This window comes from Chrysemys picta, chromosome 18, assembly GCF_011386835.1.
Source record: "Chrysemys picta bellii isolate R12L10 chromosome 18, ASM1138683v2, whole genome shotgun sequence".
Classification (NCBI taxonomy): domain Eukaryota; kingdom Metazoa; phylum Chordata; order Testudines; family Emydidae; genus Chrysemys; species Chrysemys picta.
Genome location: NC_088808.1, coordinates 17,578,413 through 17,605,533, shown reverse-complemented (window position 1 = coordinate 17,605,533; position 27,121 = coordinate 17,578,413). Strand labels below are relative to the sequence as shown.

The 27,121-nt window shown below is 47.5% G+C and overlaps 2 protein-coding genes across 4 annotated transcripts in view; both read right to left on the bottom strand.

Moving 5' to 3' along the window:
- LOC135976492 (spidroin-1-like) overlaps positions 1-27,121 on the bottom strand; it is a 925,731-nt gene that overhangs the window by 693,895 nt on the left and 204,715 nt on the right. The window lies entirely within an intron of this gene.
- Positions 1-27,121, bottom strand: part of ADAMTSL2 (ADAMTS like 2) — a 47,729-nt gene that overhangs the window by 9,484 nt on the left and 11,124 nt on the right. For 2 of the 3 annotated variants that reach the window (XM_024106031.3, XM_042854324.2), the window contains 8 exons: positions 25,742-25,822; positions 24,151-24,326; positions 21,523-21,865; positions 19,363-19,744; positions 12,395-12,498; positions 9,988-10,114; positions 6,925-7,138; positions 2,740-2,895 (listed from right to left, as the gene is read on the bottom strand). In XM_024106031.3, coding sequence (XP_023961799.2) covers positions 2,740-2,895; positions 6,925-7,138; positions 9,988-10,114; positions 12,395-12,498; positions 19,363-19,744; positions 21,523-21,865; positions 24,151-24,326; positions 25,742-25,822 — 1,583 coding nt within the window. The remainder of the gene's footprint in view (positions 1-2,739; positions 2,896-6,924; positions 7,139-9,987; positions 10,115-12,394; positions 12,499-19,362; positions 19,745-21,522; positions 21,866-24,150; positions 24,327-25,741; positions 25,823-27,121) is intronic. The other variant, XM_024106032.3, reaches the window with a different exon arrangement.

The following is a 27,121-nucleotide window of genomic DNA, read 5'->3' as shown; positions in this document are numbered from 1 at the left end:
CCTGTTCATCTCCCAGGGCTGAGTTCTGCGCTCAGTTACCCAGGTCGATGGGAGGGCCCTTGTGGAACAGAGGTTAGAATTTGGACCAAAGTTTGCAAAGAAAGGAGGCTGGCATCACTGCATAATCGTTTTCCTGGCTCTTGTCTGCTGCACGTTCAGGGAAGGGAGGTGGCTGAAGGAAAGGCAGGATGAAGTGAAGGCCCCATATTCATTGTCAAGGGGTTTCCATGACAAAAAGCATTCAGATCGGCTGCTGCAGGGGTTTGGTTTTCATGTGCGGTTTGCTAGTTTTGTACATTTGAGCCGGCAGAGGGGAAAAAATATCTTGTGTCGCGACTGCTCGTCCTTCCAGCTTTGGCACATCCCAGGGGCCGGCCAAACCGTCTGCCATTCGCCACCACCCAAGGAAGTGCTGTGAGGAACAGCCTAGGTGCACGCTCTCCCCCTTCCCTTGGCTGACCCTGCCCCCTCTAGGAGTCAGTCTGCACAAGAGCCTCATAAAGGGCTCATAAATTCCTTTGTTTTTTGGAACAGAGCCGCTCAGCTGTTTATTCGAGCAAGACGCTGCGGGACAGGGAGATGGATAGAGCTTTCCACCCACCCCGCAGTGGCTCTAAGCCCACTGGCTGCCTCTCATCCTCTGAACAGCAGCCGATAACAGCAGGTGTCAGTGTAGTTGCAGTTAGTGGGAAGTGGTGTAAATAAGGGCCTCAACAGACCTGGAAATCGTTCAGCCACATGGACCTAACAAAGGCAGGAAGAGGCTGGGAATGTGGGCCAGTCTGTTGGCCTTGGGACCTGCACTTCCACACAGCACTCCTGGGGTCTCTCCTTCCAGACCAGAAGGGCCCAAGGGCAAAACAAATCATTTGTGGATTGCAAACTTTGAGCTGGCAGCCTTTCCTCCCCCAAGCCCAGGACTGTGATGACAGCCGTAATCACCTCCCTTCACACACTCCATCTCCCTTTAATGGACTGGCTCACAGGAGATGGTGCAAGAACTCTACAGCCAGTATTTTGCTCACGTTGGAGATGAGGATGTTACTGGAAGCCTGCAAGTCTCTGCCAAGGCCAGATCTCCAAACTAGAACAAGTTCAATATAATCCCCATACAGTGGGAAGCCGTGCCAGGTCAGCTTAACTGAGAGTTTTCAGATGGCAAGAATATTCACAGACCCTGACACAAAAGGAGCAGTTGGGTTTCGGAGCACTCTCCTCTTTTCTTTGCTAATGCTGTAGACACTGCTTCTCGGCACTCGGGAAGTTTATTGCCCTGATTCACGACTGTCTTGCTTCATGGGACATGACTATATTTGGAGTTGCACCACTCCAATCATTTCAATGTGTGCTACCAAACGGGGAGGGACTGTTCTCAGGCTCGTTGCTGCTGTCCATGCCATTAAAACACTGTGTGTCCCCCCACTTCCCCCCTTCCCTCTCTCTTGGGGCACGCTGGGCTAGGAGGAGCACTTCAAAGGAAAGGATGCGCAGCCATTGGGTGGAGAGGTTTGGATCATGCCCCTTACTAGTGACTCCTCCATCACCGATGGGTTCAGAATGCTTGTCCCCTGCCCTCCCCAGCCAGAAGGGTGGCGGCAGGAGAAGTATTTCCAGTGCTGAGTACCGTTACCATCCTCATGACACTAATCCTCCCAGCTCGCCGGTGAGGAAAGTATGACACTGGCAGTGTATTACTGCTGAGAGGCAGCATAGTCTAGTGGTTAGAGGAGAGGATTTGGACTCAGGAGACCAGGGCGTTTGTTCGACTTTGGTCACAGCACATCACTTTGCCACCATGGACCTCGGGTTCCTCATCTGTAAGATGTAGCTAATGATGCCTGAGCCCTTGCAAAGTGCGTTGGGGCCCTAGATGGCAAGTGCAAAGTATTACTAAGCCATCCTGCCGTCGGGGAAACGGGCACAGAAGGAAAGCTGTAGCCCTGCTGTCACTCCACTGATGACTAGCACACGGTCGCATAGAACAGGGGTGGCCAACCTGTGGCTCTGGAGCCACATGCGGCTCTTCAGAAGTTAATATGCAGCTCCTTGTATAGGCACCGACTCCGGGGCTGGAGCTACAGGCGCCAACTTTCCAATGTGCCAGGGGGTGCTCACTGCTCAACCCCTGGCTCTGCCACAGGCCCTGCCCCCACTGCACCCCTTCCCGCCCCCTCCCCTGAGCCTGCCGTGCCCTCGCTCCTCCTCCCGCCCAGTCTCCTGCACCTCACGAAACAGCTGATCGGGAGGTGCGGGAAGGGATGGGGAGGCGCTGATCGATGGAGCTGCCAGTGGGGGGGAGGTCTGGGGGGGCGGGGAGCTGATGGGAGGCTGCTGACGTATTACGGTGGCTCTTTGGCAATGTTCATTGGTAAATTCTGGCTCCTTCTGAGGCTCAGGTTGGCCGCCCCTGGCATAGAAGGTCACTGACTGTACTGGTAATAGACCCCGGGGGTCCAGATTCCTGCTCTCCTGTTGTAACCATTAGACCTCACAACTCTTGTCAGGATAACAGGGGTGGGAAGGGGAAACTCTGTCCCCACGCAGCTTCACGGAGGTCACTGGGGTTGGCTGTGCAGCTGAGAGCAGAATTTGGCCTGTGAACTGTAAATGACATAATAGAGCATGGCCTACAATGGTCTCCTTCTCTCCTCAAGCTGCTCACAGACAGCTAATATGATCAACGAACTAGGATCCACTGTTCCCTTCCTTCCCAATCCTCCCCCCTCAGAGGTCACTCACCGGTCCCCAGTCAGACACGGTCCATTGCCGGTCGCAGGGGGGCCCGGTGCAGTTCTTCTCAGCCGGCGGCTTGGTGTTCACATCACACAGTTTCTCATCTTCTGAGCACCGGATGTCCCTGGTCACCACGCTCCTCTCGCCGCACCTGGCCGAACACTAGCGGGGCACAGAATGAAACGGGACAGGGTCAGCAGAGTCCATGTACAGCCCCGGCCATGCAACGCAGCTGTTTTTTGCTCTCGCCCTCCTGACAGGGAGGAGGCACACGCGGCCCAGGCAGCAGCCAAAGCATCTGGTTTAAGGTGTGATTTATGTTGGCCTTTTTTTTATTTCTTAACATGAAACTTTCTAAAAATGCAGGGAAAACATTTGTATTATTCTGCTTGTAAAATATTAGATGGCAAACCCAGCCCTGTGCTGCATGGGCAGACACGTTTGAATGTACAGGAAGGGTAACATCCTGCCTTCGTGCTAAGCACAGGCAGGGCTGAGAGTGGCACGTCTCCTCTCCACGGTACACACATACTCTCCAGAGCGCTCGAGAGCTCTCAGACAGCTGCCCGCCTAACTTACTGGCCCCGTGCAAAATATCTTCAGGGGGGCAAGGTGTTTGGGTTAGAGGGCACGGCCAGCCATCCAGTCCACTAGCTGGCTGCAGTTCAGGAAGCACTTTGCTCTTGTTCGGGGGGCAGCAAAGAATGCACTAAAATACCTCCCTCTGCCCAGTCTTAATAGCCTGCTCCCACTCAGGGTGGCCAATTCTGCTCTCAGCTCCATCAGTGCAACCCCCATCCCATTTATACTCATGCGGCTCCCTTCCTATTAATGCACCTGTAGCTGAGAGCAAGATTTGGCCTGAAGGCCAACAGTTTCCAAAAGTGGCCACGGGGTGCAAGCGCCTCCATTTTTTAGGAGCCCAGTGGGGATGCTTTGGGCCTGACTTTCAGAGAGGCTGTGCACACACACACTTCCATCTGGAGCCTACAGGTCCAAAAACCAAGGCCCCCAGAAGCTATGGCTACAGCTGAAAGTGTGGCTGTGGTCTACAACTGGTGTGTCATCTCTCTCGCTCACTTGCTTTCTAAAAAGAAATGGCTTGCTAGTTTCCATGGCTTTGAAAGTGTTGTCTCCAAACCACAGCGACTGAGATTTTTATAAGGTGAGCAAATCTGGCAACATCCAAACCAGCAACATTATTTAGAAGTGGATTTGAATTACAGCAGTGTCACATAGACAAATTTGCTCAATAAGCGACATGAACAGGGCCGGTTCCAGGCACCAGCTTGGCAAGCAGGTGCTTGGGGCGGCCACTCCGGAGAGGGGCGGCAGCTCCAGCTATTCGGTGGCAATTCGGAGGACGCAGGGCCGGCTCCAGGGTTTTGGCCGCCCCAAGCAGCCAACCAAAAAAAAAAATCACGATCTGCGGCGGCAATTCAGCGGGAGGTCCTTTGCTCCAAGCGGGAGTGAGGGACCGTCCGCCAAATTGCCGCCGAACAGCTGGACATGCCGCCCCTCTCCGAAGTGGCCGCCCCAAGCACCTGCTTGGTAAGCTGGTGCCTGGAGCTGGCCCTGGGCAGACGGTCCCTCACTCCCGCTCGGAGCAAAGGACCTTCCGCCAAATTGCCGCCGCAGATCGCGATCGCGGCTTCGTTTTTTTTTTTTGGCTGCTTGGGGCAGCCAAAACCCTGGAGCCGGCCCTGAACATGAAGCAGGCAAAAGTGTCAACAGCCCAGTGCTCACACACATGCTCTGATACGTTAATCCTCAGATCTCTGAAATGTGCTTTTTTATCTCTCTATCTATCATCCAAGCCAATTTGGCACCCAGCTTCAGATGCTGATCCAAATTAGATTAGCATTGCTGCTGGCTACAGAAGAGCTACTCTGGGAGATGCTTAGCAATCTGTCCCCAACACATGCTGGAGGAGTAGATGGAATTCGCTAACATACGCCACTTCGGTTTGCTACGCCAGTCACACGACAGCATCAGCACGTGCTCGGGGAGCTTCTCTCTATTGAACTGGAAAAGTCAAAACATCCTACAAAATAAAAGAGCCCACCAGACTTTCCACTATGGAGAAAAAGCTACTTAACACTGGCATTCAGTGTAAAGACGGCCTTTAAAATATCAGCAACAGGCATTTCAAGTGTCTCCTGGGAGAAAAGAGGTCAAATTATCTGTTGATGTAAACTGGTTCAGCTCCATTGAAGTCAGTGGAGCTGGGCCATTTGCACCAGCAGAGAATTTGGCCTGGATCTGTGCTTGTTCTTGCTTAGAAAGGGGCCTGGATTAATTTGGCAGCAATAATGATCTATGCTTAAGGAAAGCCAAAACTCATACTTCAGGGCACAAACTAATCAGCCCCCCAGGTCAGGCAGGAAATTATTCCCCTCCTCACGTGCAGTAGTGCATCATTGTCAGCTGTGTTATGGGGCTGCTTAGACATCCTCTGACACATGAGTTATCAGCCACTGAGCAAGGCAGGATATCTGACTCACTGATCAGCTGTCTGAACTGGAAGGATAAACTCCTGTGTTTCCTTAGGATCCTTGAGCAATTTGACTTTGCTGTTTTTCACTCCTGTGCAGAGCGACCAGTACTGTGACTTCAAGATTTAAAAATTGAAAAAAAAACGTTAAGAGTTAGGGATTATTTTCCATGCATGTGTGTGAGCATGACTGCACTCTTGCATGTGTGTTTTACACATTTACTGAAAATCCATGCTAGAGCCCGGTCTCTATTACTTGGGTGTAAATCCATGACAACTCCACTGAAGTCAATGCAGTTATTCCAGATTTACCCTTTGACCAAAATCTGGCCCTGGGCCCCCAAAGAAAGGACACTGGTTTTATCATTTAAAGAGTTTTATGTTAGAAAGTTAAATACTGGAATGCTGGCAGCTATTCTCTGGCACACAACAGGATGGAGTGGTTGTAAATGAATTCAAAGATCTCTACAGGAGGAGAGAGAAAAGGATCTATGAAGCCTAGAGACTGACCCATCTTGAGAATGACTTCGCAGCTAAAAACATTCCAGAATGCCTCTGCTATGTCGCAAAGGTTTTTACATGTAAACTGACAAACTATGACGAGAGAATAACTGTTCCACATTAGACATATCACAGAAACGTCCTCCAAGTGGTATAGCAATGTGCTTACAGCAGAACTATGACCGTTTAATGTTCCGCGTGGTGCAGTGAAATCTGACGGGAAGAAGAGATGTCTATAAGAAAATATCATTGTTTATGAGATGCAGCCTCCTCTCCACATGTTTATTGTTATTTTTCAGGCACTGAGAAATGTATTAGGCACAATTGTTTTTCAGATTTCTCTGTGCCAGATAAGAAGCAGGATTCACAGGAGCTGTTCTCCTAGTGGAAGAGGACAGGCAGGGAGCAGCATGAGCAAACGCAGAATCAAACATCACCACCCTTTTCAATAGTCAGCACACAGGAAGGTCAGAAAAGATGACGAAAAGACAGGTGGTAGCCACGCTAAGGTTCTAAGGTTTTGGCCTGACCCAGTAGGGCCGTTCTTATATCCCACAGCCACTGTGCAGCTGAACACGATTCCTGTGGGAGAAAAGTCCTCTTGTTTAAGCACCAGACTCAAAATCTAAAACTCTGGCTAGGAGCAGAGATGCTCTCAGGCTTGACCCAAACTCCCTGGAGTTCAAAGGTCTGGAGACCTGGTCTGAGGTCATCTCTGGCTAGAGGTTTGCAAAGGAGACACATAATCATCTCCATCAGTGAGCAAAAGGAAGCTTGTGGGGATTTACGCAAGCCATGTCCTGGGAGGTGCAGAGAGGCACTGTGGAAACATCTCCACCCCAAGACCCCATTTGCATCATGGCCTCATTCAAATGTGAATGCTGGCACAGCACTGGGAGCAGGTCTAGGAGACAGTAGTTAAAACACTAGGGCCTGGTCCATGGGAATGCTCTTGCCATTGCTAGCACCAGCAGGGCCACACCAGGGGTTGGTTTTAAGAACAATGCTAAGATAGTCCTGGCTTAGGTGGGTCTGTGTGGAAGTTAGTGGATTTGCATCTCAGTTTTCAGCTCTGCATCCCCTTCTTTTGGGATCTGGAAGCAAGGCAATCATGTACATAGCACGTGGGGGCTGATCCCTTGTCACTGCTGCCTGCTGTCTCTCCACAGGCTGCCAACACTTTTCTGGGGATTTACCTCTGACCACTCGGACATTTCCCACTGAGGCCCACATGCTGGGTTCTTGCAGATTTTGCGTTCGTCCGGCCGGGTAATATCAGCAGATTCGCACAGATCGCTATAGACAGAGCTGTCGAAACCAGGAGAGATCATCTTCCAGCATCGGACGATGCGAAACTGGTATCCTTCCCCGCAGGTGCGGGAACACTCGCTCCAGCTACTCGTCTCCCACCTGCAAGGAAGCGAGAAAGATTCTAACTGGAGTATTCACAGTCTAAATGGGAGACGTGCGGTAGATATGAGCGTAATAGTGGATTAGGAAAACAGTATTATGTGAAGGTTATCGGAGCTCAGCAATGGTTCTTCAAGGCTGTCAATGACCCTGTGAATGGTAAATCTTGTACAGAGATTGTTGCAATAGGCACATTCTGTAACGGGGCTGTAAATGTCTCAGATATATCCATACAAGGTAGGATTAGGTGTTGCTGTGCGTCAATCTACTAATATTTCACCCTGGAGACCTGAGTTCACATGAACTGTAAGATGCACAGACACTACCGTAACAGACGCCAGAACAAAACCCTGAGATAGAGAGCCAGATAGTTCCATGTGAAAATGACCTTTGTGGTCTCAGGCTAGCCCTAAAAGGACATACATCCAGAGCACATTTCCACACAGTTGGCAGATTCACTTTAGAAGTTTTAAGATAAATGCATTACTGTTGCAGACCCAGGCATCCATGTCTGGACGGTGAAGGGAAGCGTGTGCATTGCCCACCTCCACCCGGTATCGATGTCATAGCCCATGCCTTCAAAAGCACCAACATTTGCCCCTAGTTTAAAGAAAATACTTTTAAAAATGTCTAAAACGGGAGAAATAAACTGACCACCCAGCTCATTATTAAACAAGCTTTGGGATTTATCCCTGGAAATCAATAAGAGGTGTGGATACCACAGAATCTCCAAGGACTGGACCCTCATATTTTGCCCTGGGGTACACTTAAAAGAGCTGCCTAGGTTACGTGCTCCCTTACCCAATACCAGAGAGTACCCACACAGCTTTGAAAAACTACAGAAGGCCAAATGTGCCACATTTACCCCAGGTTTAACTCCACTGACATCAGAAGTCAGTGCTAAGCTAATCTGTTTGATTGGTTATATAAACACATGCATAAGACAGGGCTGTATCAATCAATGAGTATAAGCACAGCTACGATGCTACAGGTATTTTGATGAAACATGCTTTGTCTTGAATGTAAAAATCGACCCATTAGGAAAATGAGGGTAAAAGAAGCGGTTCTTGGGCAGCGGTTTTCAGCTGATGGGTCATGATGTCCAGGGCAGGGGGTCACGAAGGCAATCAGGAGGTCGCATGGTGTTGTGAAACTCTCGCTCTTCCCCCCGAGCTCCCCACCACTATCCCTCAAGGTAAAGAATTCTCCATCAACCTCTTGAATCACACCCGCAAAGCAATTATCTAGGCTTAACACGGAGACATTTTTACCCTGGCTTTTATAGTAAATATAGATGGGGGGTCGCAAAAAGTTTTGACTTCCAATAAGGGTGGCCAACCTGAAAAGGTCAAGCACCAGGGTTCTAGAGCATTAGTGTCTCCAAGCAAAACCGTCACTGTGCTCGGTACATACTCCAGGGGTCACACGTTTGCTTCTGGACGTAAGCTCCGGTGCCATGAGCGGGGAGCTCTAAAAAGACACTGCAGCCATAGAAGTGCCACTTACATTCAGAGGAGACACTAAACCAGTTAGCAAGACATGGGCACAGTGGGGTGGGTGAACGTGGCTGGCCCCAATATCCTGGGTCCAGAGAGATTTTGCCATTGGAAAAGGGGAGTGCACACACACACACACACACACACACACACACACACACACACACACACACACACACACACACCTTTCCAATACAATAAACCCGGCACCAATTGCCAAAATGCTAAACTTCCCCTTTCCATGCGTTTGCAGGTTTATGCAGCCCTCTGACACGGCTCTAGCCTACCTTTGTGTTATTTCAGCAACAAGGCACTATTACAGAACGTGCATCGTGCAGTTTTGCTTCTTTTCACTTTGTGCCACCTATAGTACATCAAGTAACATTCCTTTCCCTGCCTTTTTAGTCCTTTTCCCTTTGGCAGGCATTGATCTATCCCACCCATAACTTGTGTTTCTAGCAAACCTTGAAAAGAACAAACCCTTTAAAAAATGTAATTAGAGATGGACCTACACCATAAAGTTTGAATCTGGATTGGAAGCTCAACTTCCCCGAAACAGAAAGATCTTTGGATTGGGGGTTCCACTGTAGAGACGGAGCCGAACCATGCAGTTCATATCAGGAACTGGGTCAGAGTCTGAACTGTCCCAGAGTTTGGGGGATCAAACCCAGGGTTCTCGTTTAGACCCAACGCTGTTGCTGATGCATCTCATTGTGCATTAACCTGATCGCTGATGCTAGCAAAGCTCTGGGAATGTAACACTTGTTGGCTGATTCCGCTTCCCCTTACAAGAGTGGAGAATGAAACTGGTCTAGGTTCTATATCAACAGGAGCTGTTGTTTGGGAGCAAGGTTGAGTCCTGCCATGCGAGTCACTGCTGGGAAAGGTGCAGGAGGGGAAGAGGGATCAGGAAGCCTCCTCCCCTTACACCGTTAGCCAGGCAAGGCCCTTACACAGTGCTCCTAAGAGCTCTAACTTCCCAGCCTATCCACCATGTCACCACAGGAGCAAGGCCTGTGGCGCAAGAGGGTTGTCCCGCCCCTGACTAATGCAAACATCCAAGGATCAATAAAGCATGTTTCAGCCTAACTCACTGTGAAGAATCTGGCTCTGACCAAAGAGTTCTTCTCCCCCTTGTTGTGCTGGCCTGGGAAGGAGATAGCCCTTGTAATTGGAGATGGGCCCAAACCAAACCCCAGAGCCAAACACCCCGGGAACTTTGGGGAGGTTCCGAACTTGGTGGCTTGGGCCCATCACTCCTTAGAACCTAGAAGAGAATCCCCACCAACTCCAAATAATTCTAAGGAAGACAAAACGTATGGCCCCGTGAAGAGCTCCTTACTGATATAGTACCTTGGCTGGCATTCTCTTCCAGCACAGAACTCATGGACAGGCTCGGGACGGGTCATGGCATCACAGTACGTATCATCCACTTCGATCCCATCATAACGAACACACATTGCATATGTGGACATCACTCCTATTTTTAAAAAAAATACACACACACAAAATGCATGCTTGGTGATTTTTACACCCAAACTGTTTGTGAACTGCATGTTCCAAAATGTCTTTCCAAATTAAAATTGAAGGGCCATGACTTGAGCTGACAGTCATCAGGGATGCTGGTGGCAGAAGAGGATGGGACTTGGGGAGTGGAACAATGGAGAATTCTTCCTGCCTGTATGGAGCAGGGTGGCCCTGGGGATGCCGGGGGTAGCACACTTTGAAGTTCTCCTTAGTGCTGTTCCAAGGCAGAACAGCATGACACCCCAACCAGGACTTGCGACCAATGCTAGCATAGGTGCAAGATGTTCAGGGAGTCTCACCATGCTGCCAAAGGCCTGCAGGCATGTTATCAGGGTCCCTCCCTCTGGCTCTCAAAAGAGTTTTATTCTGTCCAGTTCTTGTGTGGGTGCACCAAGGGGCTGGGGAAGAGGTTCCCATCTCCCTCCCTCCACCGAATACATCGACACAATTCATGCCACAATTGCACCTTACTGCCTGCAAGAGATATACAGTGCACTTGGCCTAGTATTGGTTCTTACATGATTATTGAAAGAGGAATCCATCCCTCCTCCCCTGTTTAAGCACAGAAAGCAGAATGTCATCATGCTGAGACTTTTTCCCCTCCAGCCTTGCTAGCCAGAATAAATATTGTTCAGTCCTTTCTGGGACATGGCTTGGGATCAAGAGACTAATCTGACTACAGGTACCAAGAATTCCAGCTCTTCCAGACAGGTTTCTGAAACACAAGGTTGCATGAAACTAAAAGAAACCTACCAACTCCTGACACTGCAGCACTCCTCTGCAACATGTCAACAGAAAAAGGTGAGGATCAAGGAGTGGTTTGGATAGGACATTCCCCACTGGTTACAGTTTGGGTCAGGTCGAAAGCCTGCCTCAGCTAGGAGACGGCTGTTCAGTAGGAATCACAGAGCTTAAGGACATACTTGAACTTTGTGGGTTCCAGGATTTTGAACTGAGGAACCATTGTCCACATTCCTGGTCCCTATACATTTCATAGTAGGGCCATAGCCAACCGCTCTGGCATGCTTACAAAAAGATCTGTGCATTCATTCCCTTAAAAAGTCTCCCTCCTAAGATTTTATTCCCCTTTTTTTTTCATCCCTAATTCCAGAAGCAATGACGTATCCGGCTTATTTTAATTACTGTGCTATGTATGAAACGATACAGGCAAACCCCACTATCAGACGATTATTCTACCTATATGCATATTTCAAGGCAAGTCATGGATTTGTCACAGGCCAGACCTATTAGCAACATTACTCCCCGCCCCTCTAATCAATGAAATGTGGAGATCTGGTAATTTGAAACTGTGCCTTGAGAGGGAAATAGGGGGAAAGATGGTGGCCAGATTCTGAACTCATTGATATCAATGGAATTACTCCAGATTCCACCCATGTAACTGAGATCAGACTCCAGATCAGGAAAGAGAGAAACAAAACAAACTCAAACAACGAATGCTACTTCGTTTTCTGCCACAGCTGTACAGTTTCTCTGTCAGAAAGAAACGGAGCCTTACAGTTTAAAAAGAAAAAAAAAAAGCCAGGCACATGGGTTTCAATCATTCCACTGGCATAGTGGCTCAATTCAAGAAGCCAGTATGCTAAAACTTGGTGCAAGCTTTATGATCCTGCAGGACACCATACTCCGCAGCGTAGCCCTGCTGGGCTAGTAAATTAAGAAAACGTTAATCAGTACGTAAAAGGGAACTTTTAAAAAAATCATACCAATGTTTCATATAAAATGTGCAGTGTAGGCTCTGCCTGTATCCATTTAGAAGTGTTAAAAGCACATTGTTAGGATTGGTTTTAAAGTGACGCATTGCAAGGAGTGAGCTGACAGTGGAGTGGAAATGGGTACTGTTTTCAAAAATCCCCAAATGACTCAGAAGCCTAGGTGCCAATGGGAAATAGCTCCTCAGTCACTGATGCTGGTTCCTGACAGGGCCTGATTTTCCTCTCCCCTGCATTTACACCTGTGCAGAGTGAACTAAAAGTACTATCAAGTCAGAAAGCAGCTCCCCGTGGACACAGGGTTCCTCTGCCCAGATCTGATTGCAGGGTCTGGGCTTTAGCAGATCAGGGCAACTTCACCTGAGGTCTGATCCAAAGGCCTCGGCTCAGGCCCCTAAACATTACCAGGTTCTCCCCGTCTCTAACAAACATAAAAGCGACTCACTCAGTGGGTGATCTCAGTACTTCTGCAGAGGTTGAATTTGGCTGCTTCTGATAACTACCTGTAGTGCATGTAGAGCTGCAGGGTTCGTGGGAGGAAAGCTTCCACCTGTACATGTCAGCAGCACTCACACCTTGGCCCTTTCTTAACAACTTCAATCTGTTTCTAGCAATAAGCAAAAAAAAAAAAAAAAAAAAAAGCATTTACAAGGAGAGCCTCGATACGTCACATCAAACACTCAAACTGATTCCGTTGCGGTTTGGTTGGGTCTGGGGGGATTTTGTTTCGGTTTTGGGGGGTTTGGTTTGGTTTGGTTGTTTTTTGTTTTTTACAACATACCTGTCCTGATCCCCAAGTAGAATCCCCAGCCCGGTTAGAGGCAGAGCTTCCACTGTCTAGAAATAGAGAGAATGGGATAAAAATACCCACAAGTAGAAACAGTTCAGAATTTAACAAAGTTTTGCATTTCTGCTCAAATACACCTGACCCTAAATATACAGTAATTAAAGGTGCAGTATCTCCTTCCTGGTGATAGCGGCATGAAATACAAATATGCCGCGCTAATTGCTACTGCTCAGACATGGGACCGCAAACATTCCCTCTACAGACTTGAGATTTTCAAATCCCATAAACGTACTGTTTTCGAAACCCTAAATGCTGAATAGTACTTCGCTCAGACAGCTTTTCAAAACAAACCTTGGTTTTTAAACAGACAGGCATTCCAAGTTCATATTTGCCTCTATGTCACTCTTGCTCGATTATTTATATAATGTACATCTCTTAGGACACGATACTCACAAATGTAATGTCACTGGTAAAGGCATTATGAATTTCTCCTGGTATACATACAAGCATTTACAAAACCAAGAATCACAACCTCATTGCATAGGTATAGAATGTAACATTATAATGCATCAGGGATACTGCACCTTTACAACAATCAAATCTTAAATACTGCACTCATAACTTTGTTTAAACCCTTGAAATTGCTAGCATGTTTTAAAATTGTATAGACGGTTATATCCTGATCTCCCGCTGTCTCGGGCTTAGCAAGATATGCAGCTTGTGTGATTTCTAGGCAGCAGAAGCTCTGAAATTGCCTTATTTATGCATTCATGAGAAAAGTTCATGTCCATTCTGTCACATAAAAGCTTTAAAAGGACACTGTTGAGTATTTTTATAGTCTCCCTTTTAGACGTACCCTCCTTTCATTGTTAATAATGACCTCTTAGAAGAATTAAAAACAATCTCATTTTCCCCATTGATTTTGCCTCTGTCATTTTGGCAAACAGTTGCTTCCTGTGTTTGAAATGGAGCTGAAATTAACATGGCTATTTTTGTTTAAAAATCACAACCTTGGCTTGCTATAAATAATGCTTTATCTGGCCCAAACAGCTTTGATTGCCGACCAGCATCACCCATTGATGTCAACGCAGTCCCAACAATTGTCTTCTCACTAACTACTGGTGTTGAGCCAGCCGGGGCGGGGGGGGGGGGCATAAAATGATGATTTTCCGTAGGACCCATAAAAATGGTGGTCAGCGTCTGTTCTTTTTACGTTTTTAAAATGTATCTGGAGAAAGACAGCACCGCCTATATACTTCAGGCCATATTCTTTTCTCAGTCACACCAGTGCGATTCCAAAATAACTCCAATGACTGGGGATCCCTTTGGATTTTCACCCGTGTCGCTGAATTCATTGACTTCAAAAGGGTTACCCTACCAGCGGTTTTCAAACTTCATTACGCTGTGACCCTCTTCTGACAACAAAAATGATTACATGACCCCAGGAGGGAAGACTGAATTCTGAGCCCACCCAAGCCGTGCTGCCTTGGGCAGTGGAGGTGAGGGGGGCAAAGGTTGAGCCCCTCCGCTCTGGGCAGGGGAGCCAAAACCAAAGCCCAAGGGCTTCAGCCCCAAGAAGGGGGCCTGTAACCTGAGCCCCGCCACCCAGGGCTGAAGCCCTCAGGCTTTGCCTGTGGCCCCGAGCCCCAGCAAGTTTAATGCCTGCCCTGGTGACCCCATTAAAACAGGGTCCCAACTCACAGTTTGAGAACCGCTGCTCTAGACTGAAACTGGAATAACTGAGTGCAGAATTTGACCTTTGGAATATGTATGGCATTACTCCCTCCTTCCTCCTACACACACACACACGCAAAATAGGCTTGTATCACATCTGGAGATTAGAACCCCCCTCAACAGTGTCCCTTTAATGTATGTGATCGGAACTCAAAGAGCTTCTTCTACAAGTAACGATGTTGCAGAAACAACTTCTAGATAAATTAGCCAGTTCGTCATATGGTTAACAGTTAGTTCTCTTCCTATTTAGAGCACAGACATAACTATTGTTTTGTTGTCTTTTAAATGCAAACAGCAGTGAGTCCTTATACAACCAGGCTGGTGGGTTTTTTTTTAATTATGATGATTATTATGGGTTGCGCTAAGGTCACCCATTTTCCTCCCCCTCTGAGCTTTTGTGTCCATGTTTCTGAAGCAACCAACAACAACAAAAATTAGCGCCCCCCCCCTTCTGCAACAGGCCAGGTGCACCCATATTGGCGTTATACTGAGCTGCTGTCCTGGGGCCAGAGAAGCGAACATCTCTTTCTGGCAGAAATTACCATCCTGGAATCTGTTATTGTTTTGGCTACCGGATTCAAGCCAGGGTCTCTGCAGCAGAAGAATAACCCTCACAACTACAAGTGAATGCAGAGGCTTAATATTCAAAGAATTTGAACTCATAATTTTTGCTTTCTAGTCCAGATTTTTACACCAGTGCAAAGTGAGTGTGAAGGAGATTAACCTCAGTAACCATTCCAATTTAACAGCATTTTGCACCTACTTTGCACTTGTGAACTTGACTGTACAAGAAACAGATCAGTGGGGATTCAGGCCCAAGATGTTATCAGCCAGCAGATACGGGTCTGATCCTGCTGCCATTGAAGTCAATGAGATAGGGCTCATTGAGAATCAGATACCTGTATATTTTATGGGTACAAATGGAATAATATGGATTAGGTCCATATTTTTTTACCTTCTCTTCCAAAAGAAAATCAGAACGGTAACCAGCCAAATTCTGCTCTCAGTTCCAACTGCGTAACCCTTTCAGCTTCAGCAGAGAGCAGAATTCAGTGCAGAGGGCCACAAGTTGCCCCTGGGAAAATCCACATAAGGTTTGCCAATAACCTGTGTTTTCACTTGCAGACTAGTGTGGTTTTAAGATGTGTTAAAATCCTCATGCAAATAAGGGAGTTGTAGTTTTAACACATTAACTGGTGGAGGTCAACACCAGCGGGAGCCTGGGTTTACCTGGACCAGCAACACCTATTAAAACTACAGTTGTCTGGTCTATATGTGAACATGTGGTCTCGTGAACATGTTAAAAATACACTTTTTCTCTGAGTGTAGGCATGGCCACAGAGTTCCCTCTGCTTTGCTCTGTCGGGAGAATGGATTTCCCAACCCACATGGAATTGGCAGAGGTTTCCATCCCCTGAGCCTGCAGCTGAACCAAGATCTCAGGACAAACACAGAACACAGTTGTTCTCTTGGTTCCTTCCTCCCCTATAGCTGCACCCTTCCTAAGCAAGCCACGACATCATGCAATCCAGGATCAAAACTCCCCCTAAGGAGTAGTCAGTATGGGTCAACTGACTAGAATTCTGCCCGGATCTGAAGGGAGCAGACTGCAGAGAGTCACTGCTTCCCGCTTCCTCTTGTCACTGCCCTCTACTGTTGAGCCCTATGGAGTGGCTTCCAATTGCCAGTGACTCTCCAGCACAGCTGTTGATCTCCATCCATGGCAGGTTTGGGGCCCATCCCTTCACATTCTGCTCCAGTCTGTACCCAAGTGAGGCAAAGCTTTGAAGGCTCCAGCAGTTTTACAACAACAAAATTCCAATTTGCCTTCCGCCAGCTTTTCTTAGCATCTCCAGAAACTGTCCCCATAAATCATACTCTTTATCTGTTCAATCCACCGTCCTCTGGACTGTGGATTTATGCAGTACATGATGTGCCGAGATGCACTGGAGTGTGGTCTGGCCTTTTCTGGCAGAGCTCGCTCGGGCGCGCGCGCACACACACACACACACACACACACACACACACACACACACAGGCGCTATATTTGGAAGAACAAGTTGCCGATTATGTCATAAGTACCCTTTGAACAACCACGCTGGAGAACGATGTTTCAGTGAAGTGTGTAAAAAAAACTTTTAAATGAAGCACATGCCGTTTTTTCACTGCCTGCTTCCTAAGGAGAGTTTTTGGGGCCAGTGGATTCAGCTCTGCACTGCCTTGGTGGCACAAAGCTGCCCTACCTCTCGCCTAGCTGGGCCTTTGTGGCACTCCTAAGCCCCCCCTCGCTGCCAGCACACAGGGTGTAGCTGGTGAACATTTGACATGGCTGTGACATCCCTGTGCCCTGACAATCTATGGCTGTCAGAATGGTCCCTAGGGGACCACTGGTAACTGGCACAGTTGAAAGTCAGCCCAATGCAGAGCCAGACAATGACTAGTGGGGCGGGTGTGAATGACATCTTTCTCCACTCCCAGCATGTGCCGAGCCCAGTTCAATCGCCATGCAGAATCGGAGCCTTTCAACCCCCAGGTATAAAAACTCAATCTGAGAAAACAGTAGCTCGTTTAAACCATCAGTGACTATTTTGATCTGAAAATTAGCATTTTGCTTCAGTTCAATGGGAGTGGGGGAAAAGGGAACATTTTAATAAAGGAGCTTCCAGGAAAACTGTGATATGGGGCACCCTGTTCAACAGGATTAACCCTTACTAACGCTGTCTTTGGGGCGGGGAGGGGAGAACAGACAGCGTGTTTTAAGTTCCGTGTGTCACTGGGGGTTTTCACAGCTGATATGCAGAATTCTTTATTTTAGGTGCCTATCTGGCCCCCTATCTGAATGCGTTTAAAATTCACAGCCCCCTTGTGAGGGCCGGGCAGGGCTATCATCCCCATTTTACAGATGGGGAACTGAGGCACAGAGACTAAGAGACTGGCCCAAGGTCACACAAGAAGTCAGCAATAGATCGAGGAACGGAACCTGATCTCTCAAGTTGTAGGCATGCACCATAACCACTGGGCCATCCACGCTCTCCAAATTGTTCATCTTTAAATTATAGGCCACTGATGCTAAGTGACACTAGTCCGGTTTTGCAGAAAGTGCTCCCAAAACACACAGCGTTTTCCTAGGCAGCGCAAGAGAAAATCCTTGCAAAGCCTTTCCTACACCAGGTACTGAATAAAGCTGATAGGCTTAACACCTAATGTACCTCAGCAGTGTTTTAACGCTCTTAGCGGGGAGCTTACTGGCATGTGTGTTTGGTTTAATGGTTATTTCTTGGGCCTAAATATATTGACATGAAGATTGCAAATTCCACAGAGCACTTCAATTGTGCCTTCAATCCACAGACCTACAGCCACTTTGAAAGGTCAGCATCACTAGCCCCAATTTACGGGTGGGGAAGCCGAGGCAGAGAGAGATGAAGTGACTTGCCCAAAGTCACACAGTAAATCAGTGGCCGAACCAAGAACAGACACCAAGACTGACTGTACACTGTCTCTCCCGAGGGCACAGCACAGACAGCACAATTGAGGAGGAGGGCAGGCAAAGGTCATTTGAATCCACTTCTTTCCCTGGGGATTCTGGACTGCTCTAGGAGCCGAAACAGCCTCTGGGATAAATCTGAACTGTCCTGGAGCGCTGCCTATTGGAAGCTTTGCTGTCCAGAATAGCCCAGAATCTCCCTAGCTGCGTATGCTACAGACACCCTGTCCTGTTCCAACACACCCCCTTGTGTCCCTAACCCCACCCCCAGCAGCCCCTGCACCAGTGGTTGTGAGGGGGAATGCAGGACCTCTTCTGACTGCCTTATGGTGTCCTTGTGATCAAGGAATTCACCCCTTTGGCCCCTTGCTCTATGATTCCAGCGCCAGTGCACCCCTACGGCAGGGGACAGCATCTGCCGCCAGCTCTCCCGGCACATAAAGTAACTGTAAAGAAGGCAGTGTGCTCACTAAAATTGGTGCCAATTTTACAGTAAATTGTACTGTTTCTCTGTATTGTTAGCCCCAAAGATAACTATCTGATAGGGGAAGAAATGGATGAAGATCCACAATTTAGTCCTTACGGGGAATTCCTCTCTTAGTAAATTACTTAACAAGGAGAACCGTGTGTCCCTAAATGCCCCTTAATCCATGCCCTGCCTGTCTGTACATATAATTGTTAAATACACTCTATGCCTTGTTTAAAAGCCAATAACATTTCATAGTAGAGTCAATAGGAAACACCAAGTCAAGGGGCTTTGTAGTTCATGCCCCATATTTGACCTAGCTCAAAACAAGCAGCTGTAGTTAGTGTTTTCGTATTCTTAATAAATATCAACTAACACCAGTGCTTCTTCAGCAACAAATTAAATAAAAGAAACAAACCAACCTATTTTTGTAGGACCTGCACAAAAGCTGTTATCCTCCCCCCCGGCTCTCAAACAATAGTTAACTAACAGAGGTTATTCCCGGAAGCTACGGTATGCACATTCCTGCTGACATCAATGACAATGCTGGTGGATGACAATCGACCACAAGTACACAAAAAGGAGCCATACCAACTTCTGCTGCATTAGAAATATAAGGAAAGGGGAGCAGGGGAAAATAAGTGTGGGTCAAATAAGAGCACTCAAAATTAGTAGGAAAAGAGGTTTTATTATAGTCAGTCCTCTAATGAAATGCTACAATAGACAGAGAGCAATAAGCTATAAAAATACACTGGCCAATGTCCCTTTAATGAGGATAGTGTTTTTTTATCTTGTTAAGGTGTCAATTCTTTTCCCTCCCCTGACAGCATTTTTGAATTTTCTTTGCAAATTAACCTCTAGCAGAAACCTTTTATGATGTCTTCATCCCACTTACCTTATAGATCAAAATGTGTAACCTGGACTGCCCTACGTGCAATGCATGTAAGAGAACAGCACAGAAACCAATGGGATTGAATATTATTAAAAACGTGTCCCCTACCTTGCTTTGTGGGTTCTGTTCCCTTGGGGGCTGGTCAGGGTAATGGTAGCGTTCGAAAACTGAGTCTCTGATGAAGTGTTGATTATTTTGTCGCTGCTCAGCTCCAAGTAGGTGCCGTTGATGCTGTACGTCACCACCCCTTCATTGTCTTCGTAGTCGACGTAAAGGCTGTCTATGTGCGACCCCACGGAGTTGATTGGGTCCCCTTGGGCAAAGATGCTATTCATGGTCATGTTCCGAACTAATTCTTTCGAGTCCGAGGTTTTGTCCAGAAGCTTGTCGGTAATTGCATTTTCTGACAGGAACTCCTTGGAGGTGAATCGCGAGTCAAAGTCTCTGTCATCTCTGTCTGTCAGGTAAGCAGACCTGGTTGCGTTTGAATCTGGATTGGAGCAAAGGGGGGACAGAACAACAACCACAAAATAAACTCAACACGGAGATGGGAGAAGCAGAAAGTGCAGGCGATGGGTCTGTGCAGCTGCGTCAAGGGACAGCGGGAGTGGCTGGTGGTATCTGTGGCAGTAGTTCACAGGCAGCTAGGCCCTGTGGATCACACTTACTCACACTGGAGGACTGGGTGTTCATAGCTGCCAGGTCCTGAAGAGCTTCTTCAGTTACATGTGTCACAGGAGCAAGCTTTTGTTAAGGGAAAATCGTGGTTTTGCTCCACTCCCCACTACTGCAGACGTTCTGTCCAGCACTGAGAAGACAGAATAAGCCACAGCTCTCCCTGTCCTACCACAACCAGGGGCTGGAGGCTGGGTTGGGTGAGGCGCCGGGGTAGTGGGAATGCCGGGAGATGGTGCTGGGTTCTGTGGGGGCAGGCTGGGAGGGTATAGAGGGGAGCTGGATGGAGGCGGGTTGGGTAGGGATGGGAGATGCTGGGCAGGGGTGAGTGTAGGTGCTGGATGGGGGCTGCTGGGTTGGGTGGGTGTAGGGGGGTGCTGGGTGGGTGTAGGTGGGGACTAGGGGGTCAGGGGTGCTAGGGCAGGTGAGTTGAGTGGGAGGTGAGGGGTACTAGGTTGGTTGGGTGTAGTAGGGTGCTGAGTGAGGGCGGATTGGATGGGGGATGAGGAGTCCTGGGTTGGGTGGATGTAGGGAGGTGTTGGGTTGAATGGAGGAGGTTTGGGTGCTGGGTGGGGGTAGAGGACTCTGTGTGGGGTTGAGTTGGGTGGGAGGTGAGGGGTGCTGTGTTGGGTGGGTGTAGGGGGGTTCTGGGTGTGTGTAGGAGGGTACTAGGGGGCAGGGAGTGCTGGGGCAAGTGAGTTGAGTGGGAGGAGAGGGGTGCTGTGTTGGGTGGGTGTAGGGGGGTTCTGGGTGCGTGTAGGAGGGTACTACGGGGCAGGGGGTGCAGGGGCAAGTGAGTTGAGTGGGAGGAGAGGGGTGCTAGGTTGGGTGGGTGTAGGGGGGTTCTGGGTGGGTGTAGGAGGGTACTAGGGGGTTGGGGATGCTGGGGTGGGTGAGTTGAGTGGGGGGTGACGGGTGCTGTGTTGGGTGGGTGTAGTAGGGTGCTGGGGGGGGCGGATTGGATGGGGATGAGGAGTCCTGGGTTGGGTGGATGTAGGGAGGTGCTGGGTTGAATGGAGGAGGTTTGGGTGCTGGGTGGGCGTAGGGGGTGCTGGGGTGAGTGAGTTGGGTGGGAGGTGAGGGGTGCTGTGTTGGGTGGATGTAGGGAGGTGCTGGGTTGAATGGAGGAGGTTTGGGTGCTGGGTGGGCGTAGGGGGTGCTGGGGCGAGTGAGTTGGGTGGGAGGTGAGGGGTGCTGTGTGGGCGTAGGGGGTGCTGGGGCGAGTGAGTTGGGTGGGAGGTGAGGGGTGTTGGGTTGGGTGGGAGTAGAGGGGTTCTGGGTGGGTGTAGGAAGGTACTGGGGAGAGGACTGGGGGAAGAGCCTAGTGCAGCTGCCTCCTGACATTGGGAAGAGGGAGATAGAAAGGCAGCCTGCAAAGCAAACACTGCCATGGCCTCCTGCGGCTGGGATGTGCAACTGCAGCCATCCCTACAGCCCAGCCAGAAACCAGACCCCTCCGGGCAAAGAGGATGGATAAGCAGAGACATTTGTACGAGCCCTCCCAGGATTCCAAAAAAATTAACCAAGGAAGCAGAACTTGTCTCATCAAAAACTCAGAAAAGCAGCATTGCAAAGTCCAGGTCTCCTCCTTACCTTTGGGTTGTTTGCCCTTCAGTTTTGGTTCACAGTCAATTGCTTCTGCTCTTTCATAAACTTCATTGGTTTCCTGACCTTTGCTCAAGTTCAGGTCTTCCTCGGTGTCCTGCCTCCCAAACACCTGGTTCGCCAGATCTATCCTTTCCCTGGAGAGTTTCCCGAAGTAGCTGGCATTGCGCTGGCTAAACCCCAAAGGCACTTCTCCATCGAACTCTCTGCTCTCCTCGCTCTCGGATTCAGAAAAGGTGTAGTAGATAGGCTGAATAATTTTTGAATGTGGCTTCCTTAGAAGAGTATATTCAAATGTTATGGATGGGTTCTTGCCATTTTGGTTCCATACCTAAAGAAAGCAAATTAAATTACTGTTAACCAAGATGTAATGTATTTTTGGCATAGAATTCTACATTTTGCCTTATTGTCTCAAAATGGCTGCTGGTTAGTACCTATTTATCCATTTTTAATGTGCCTTTTGCCATATCATTAGGGAATGAGTTCATATCATATATCTATTGTAACTGGCACCACAGAAAGTTATCATAAATTATTTGGCAGTGTTGCCCAGTGGATACAGCACTAGATTGGGAAATCTAGGTCCTACTCCTAGCTCTTCCACCGACTGACGGTAAGGACTTGGGCAAGCCACTTATCCCCTCTGTGCCTCATTCACCCAGTCTGTAAAATGGGGATAATGATACTTTACAATTTTTTTCTCTCCCGCGCTTGGAGATCTTCGCATGAAAGGTGTGGGGAAAGACTTTGGTAATAATGAATCATTCTGAAAAAAATCATCAGCTGCCCACAGACAATTGGCCAACAGAAAACAAAAGCTCAGTTTGCCCAATGAATTACGTGCTATGAATTAGTCATTCCGCAATTCTGATCATTGTAAAACCCACAGAGGTGGGGGGAATTCCCCCCTGTGCAGAGGGCTGCTACAAAGGCAGTGCACCATTTAAGTCTCACTTAACCCCTGAGGGACTGAAGAAAAAGCTCCACAAGACCTTGAAATCCATCATTACTGTTACCATCATCCCTTCTGGGGAAAAAAGAAAAGAAAAGAAACATCTGATAATGCGGTGCTGGAGAAAATTCTCAAGGCACCAGCCGTCCCATGGCTATTTGCTAATCATTTCCCTGAGATATAAAGGGGCTTCCAGTGTCTTCACTGCAAGCCATGTATAGGGAACCCAGGACAGAATTTGGCTCAGAGGGTGAAATTCACCCCGTAAAGAGGCCCATTTAAGGGATGCATGGCCGGTGTGCAGGTTCTCTGCATAGGGATGAATTTCTTTCCTTTCCTTGCAGTGGAACCCATAATAGCAGTAATATTGTGTTTTAAGATTTGGGCAGTTTTTTGTTTGATGGCCCAATTGTCTTCCCCTTTTCAGTTGACTGAAATACTAATGCCAAGGAGAAGAACAGACAACCCCGCCCCCCCCCACACACACACACCCAAAATGCCCAGGCTTGTCATCCATCCAAAATGATAATTTAATAAACCAGCATTTATTAAAGCCAGATCTGCCTCTGAAAGGCTCCCGTGTTCTCTCTGAACTGGTGATGCTAGTAAAACAATGTGTTGGTCAGCAACACGGGGCCAGGCTCACCCCCGAGATCCTCTTTCCCTGTGGGGAGTAAGTTTACTGAGTGGGGTGTTCATCCACGGCAAGGGGAAACTTTCCAAATTCCTTAGGGGGCTGCCCCAGGGAGCCATCGAATCAATGCAACTCTCAGCTGTCCGACCCCACCCCATCAAGGGCTTGCTCTGGGGGCTGCCATGTAAAGTGCAAGTTGCAGGCTGCTTGTACTTCTGCTCCCTGCGGCCTTATCAATCCAATACCGGGGGAGAATCTGGTTCTGACCTGCCTCACCTCTCCTTGCTTGTCATGTTCCAACAGGCTCCTCCCTGAATTGCATTTTTTGCCACCGCTAGAAAACTCAGTGGGGAAATGTCGGCATTAGCAGCAAAGAAGCCATTCTGCAGTCATGGAGTAGCTGCTGTTTTATGGCCGGGGAGAGGAAAACTTCCTCCCAAGCCCTGTGGACAGTGTTCAAATTATAGGGGGGAAATAGGAGGGCCTTGACTGTCAAGTGGCTTGCTTTAATTTCAACATTTGGGAGAAGGGTGCTTCCCACCAGGGCCGGCTCCAGGGTTTTGGCCGCCCCAAGCAGCCAAAAAAAAAAAAAACCCGCCGCGATCGCCATCACGATCTGCGGCAGCAATTCAGTGGGAGGTCCTTTGCTCCGAGCGGGAGTGAAGGACCGTCCGCCGATCTGCGGCGGCAATTCGGCAGGAGGTCCTTTGCTCCCAGCGGGAGTGAGGGACCGTCCGCCGAATTGCCGCCGAATACCTGGACGTGCCGCCTCTCTCCGGAGCGGCCGCCCCAAGCACCTGCTTGCCAGGCTGGTGCCTGGAGCCGGCCCTGCTTCCCACCCCCACCTGTAATTCAAGCACCACCTGTAAAGATCCCCAGCATGTAGCTCAGCTACTGGGACTGCATCCAGAGGATGTGACCACCAGTACGAATGTGGTTAAGAAACACACGAGAGGAAACATATCAGTAGGATTCAACTGTTCTCTTCCTGCAATTCCTATCCCTGCAAATATAAAAAGCTAGCGCACACCATTATATTCAAGCCTTGATTAGTCGGCCCCTGGGCGACGATATATTCTATGCCAGTCTCATAAACATCCATAGGCCGCCTGTACTTGAACACCGTGCCTGCAATGTTGAAGTTCTTTGGGCTGTCGACTTTGTAATTCCCATTGAAAAAATAGTATCCAGCTTCATCTGCAACAGCTTAAAAAGACAGAGAGAGCAGGTAATCAGCTTCATCTAATGAAAAAGAAATAGGCAATCACAGAAATGTTGGGTTGGAAGGGACCTCAAGAGGTCATCTAGTCCAGTCCCCTGCGCTGAGGCAGGACCAAGTCTACCTAGATAATCCCTGATGGGTGTTTGTCTAACGAACCTGTTCTTAAAAACTTCCCAAGGACAGAGATGCCACCACCTCCGTTTTAACCTATTTCCAGTACTTAACTATCTTTATAGTTAGAAAGTTTTTCCTACTATCTAACCCAAATCTCCCTTGCTTCAGATTAAACTGATTATGTCTTAATCGTTGCTATTTGCTTCTCATACACAGTTCAAGTATCTTTATTTCCTGGATGATGATAATATCTGACATTTACTTAGGTTATTATATTTGTTTTATAATAATATCTTCAAACATCATTAATATCACAATGAACATTTATTTTACAATAATAAGCAATAACAATAATACCGATCTCATATATAGTGTTTTTCATCCATAGACCTCAAAGTGCTTTACAAAGGTCAGCATTATCAATATCATAATAAGTTTATTGCCATTGTTATTTTATTTCCACATCAGTATTTTGTGCACGTGTGCAAGACTGTAAAAAGCAGGGACAGTAATTTATTGCATGTTTGTACTGGGCCTTGCACAAGGGGCCCAACCTGAATGTAGCCTTTTGGCCCCAATATGCATGTTAAAATAATAAAGGTTTCACTTGCTGTAGACAAACTGGTTGTGTTTCATGACTCTGTGCACCAGGAGTTCCATTTTTTAGAAAATGAAACAGATTATCCTTCTCTTGGCACATGGAAATCTTGCCACCTAAGCCATGGTTCTAATAACATGGAGCTTGAAGGCAGCATCAGAACTTGACACTAGCTGAAGCATATGTGTGAGTCACTTGAGCAGAGTCAATTTGCCCACACCATCCAATTCCTGTACCGATCTGAAACCCGCAGTCAGTCATGGGCATTAGCCACCTTCCACCACAATATCAACAAGGCAAACATCTAAGTCATATTTGCTTTTTACTGAGTGCATGTTGTAGCCAATGTACTTTCACTGAAATGCAGAAATTCCATGGGATCAAGAAAGAAATGAAGGTGCACGGCAATTATTTGAGATCAAGGACGTGCATCTGTTACAATTCTCTGCAACAACAGTAATATACATTGTTCAATGGTTCAGAGTTAAAGCAACTGCCTGGGCCAGATACTCAGCGGGTGTAAATCAGTGTAGCTCCATTAACTTCAACAGAGCTATGACGAGTTACACCAGTTGAGGATTTGGTCCATGTCTGCAAATGTATTCTCAACAAATGCATTTACTTGCAAAGAAAAAATGAATATACACACACACAATGTTTAGCGAAGTACCAAGAGGTTATACGCACCCAAAACATCTGCCGATTTTTTCCGTTCTACTATCTGGATATCTCTGGCTCCAGCAGGAATGTGCGTTACCAGAGAATAGCCTATGGAAAACTATACATTAATGAAAGGAAAACCTTGTAACCGATAATATGAACAAAGATGAGTTCAAGAATCAAGATTGGCCACTTTTCAGGAAAGATGGCTTTCTGAACATTTGATCCTTCCCAATTACATTTTTTAAATGATAGACGTTAATAACCATCATATTACTCAGAACGTCCATCCATATAAGGTAGCTTTCCTGCTTCTTTTTCCAGGGGTGAAAACCGCCATAGCAGTAACCTGACATTACTTCATCAACTTAAACAGAGCGACGTCAGTTTGCACCAGTTGAGGATCTCGCCCATAATCTCTGACTAAGAGTCTGTCTCCACTGCAATCAGAGATGTGACTGCAGCACATGTACACATATGCAAGCTATCTTTGGTCTAGTTAGCTTAAATGATAATAGCAACGAAGACATGGCTGCAGTGGAGACAGACCCAAAGGCACATTTTACTGGACCTTCACACACTGAGACTGATCTTGAAAACTATTTGTAAACCAGCATCCGTTTGCCTTATAATGTAGCTCCAATTGTGTTGATTGCACTAAGGAAAATACTAACAGTATTTTTGAACCCATAGTTTGTGTCCTACTGTTCACCCCATTTATATTTCTCATGCAATTAAATCAGAATAATGTTATGATCAATAATAAGATTTACAGTTATACACACTAAGAAAAGGAAAATCAAATCACATTCATCAATGTGTAAAATGATCCTCATATTGGACAGGAAGAAATTATTTTTCCATATAGATCCAGGCACACTTGTCTATGAATATTATGGGGGTGGGGAGGGTTATACCTTATTTAGAAGCATCAAGTACTGATCATTAGGGCTGCCATTTGCTGTGGGGTTAGAGCAGCAGTTGCTCCCCACAGACCCTGTATGTTCCACCCTCCCGCACTGACTTTCCAAGCTAGAATACAATCCCACGTAAAGTTCTCCATGCTAACACAACTTTACGACCCGCCAGAATTCTTCTGAAAAGACACCCCCGCTGCCGACTACTGGAATCAGGATATCGGGCAAAATGAACTAGTTATCAGATCCAGTATGGAAAAAATCCTAGGTTCCTAGAATTATTTTCTTGAAATAGTCTGAAATATGATCTTGAAAACGGCCTCAGAAGTACCGAACTGCTACCCTGTGATGTGGAGAAGGTAGATTAGAAGGGAGAAAGCCTCAAAAGTGTTAAGGGTAATATATGAGTGTTTGAGATCTTCATAACTGCATCTAAAGTCTGTAGGTTGCAGATCAAATACAATGAACTGTTGTAAGAAGGGCTATTTGA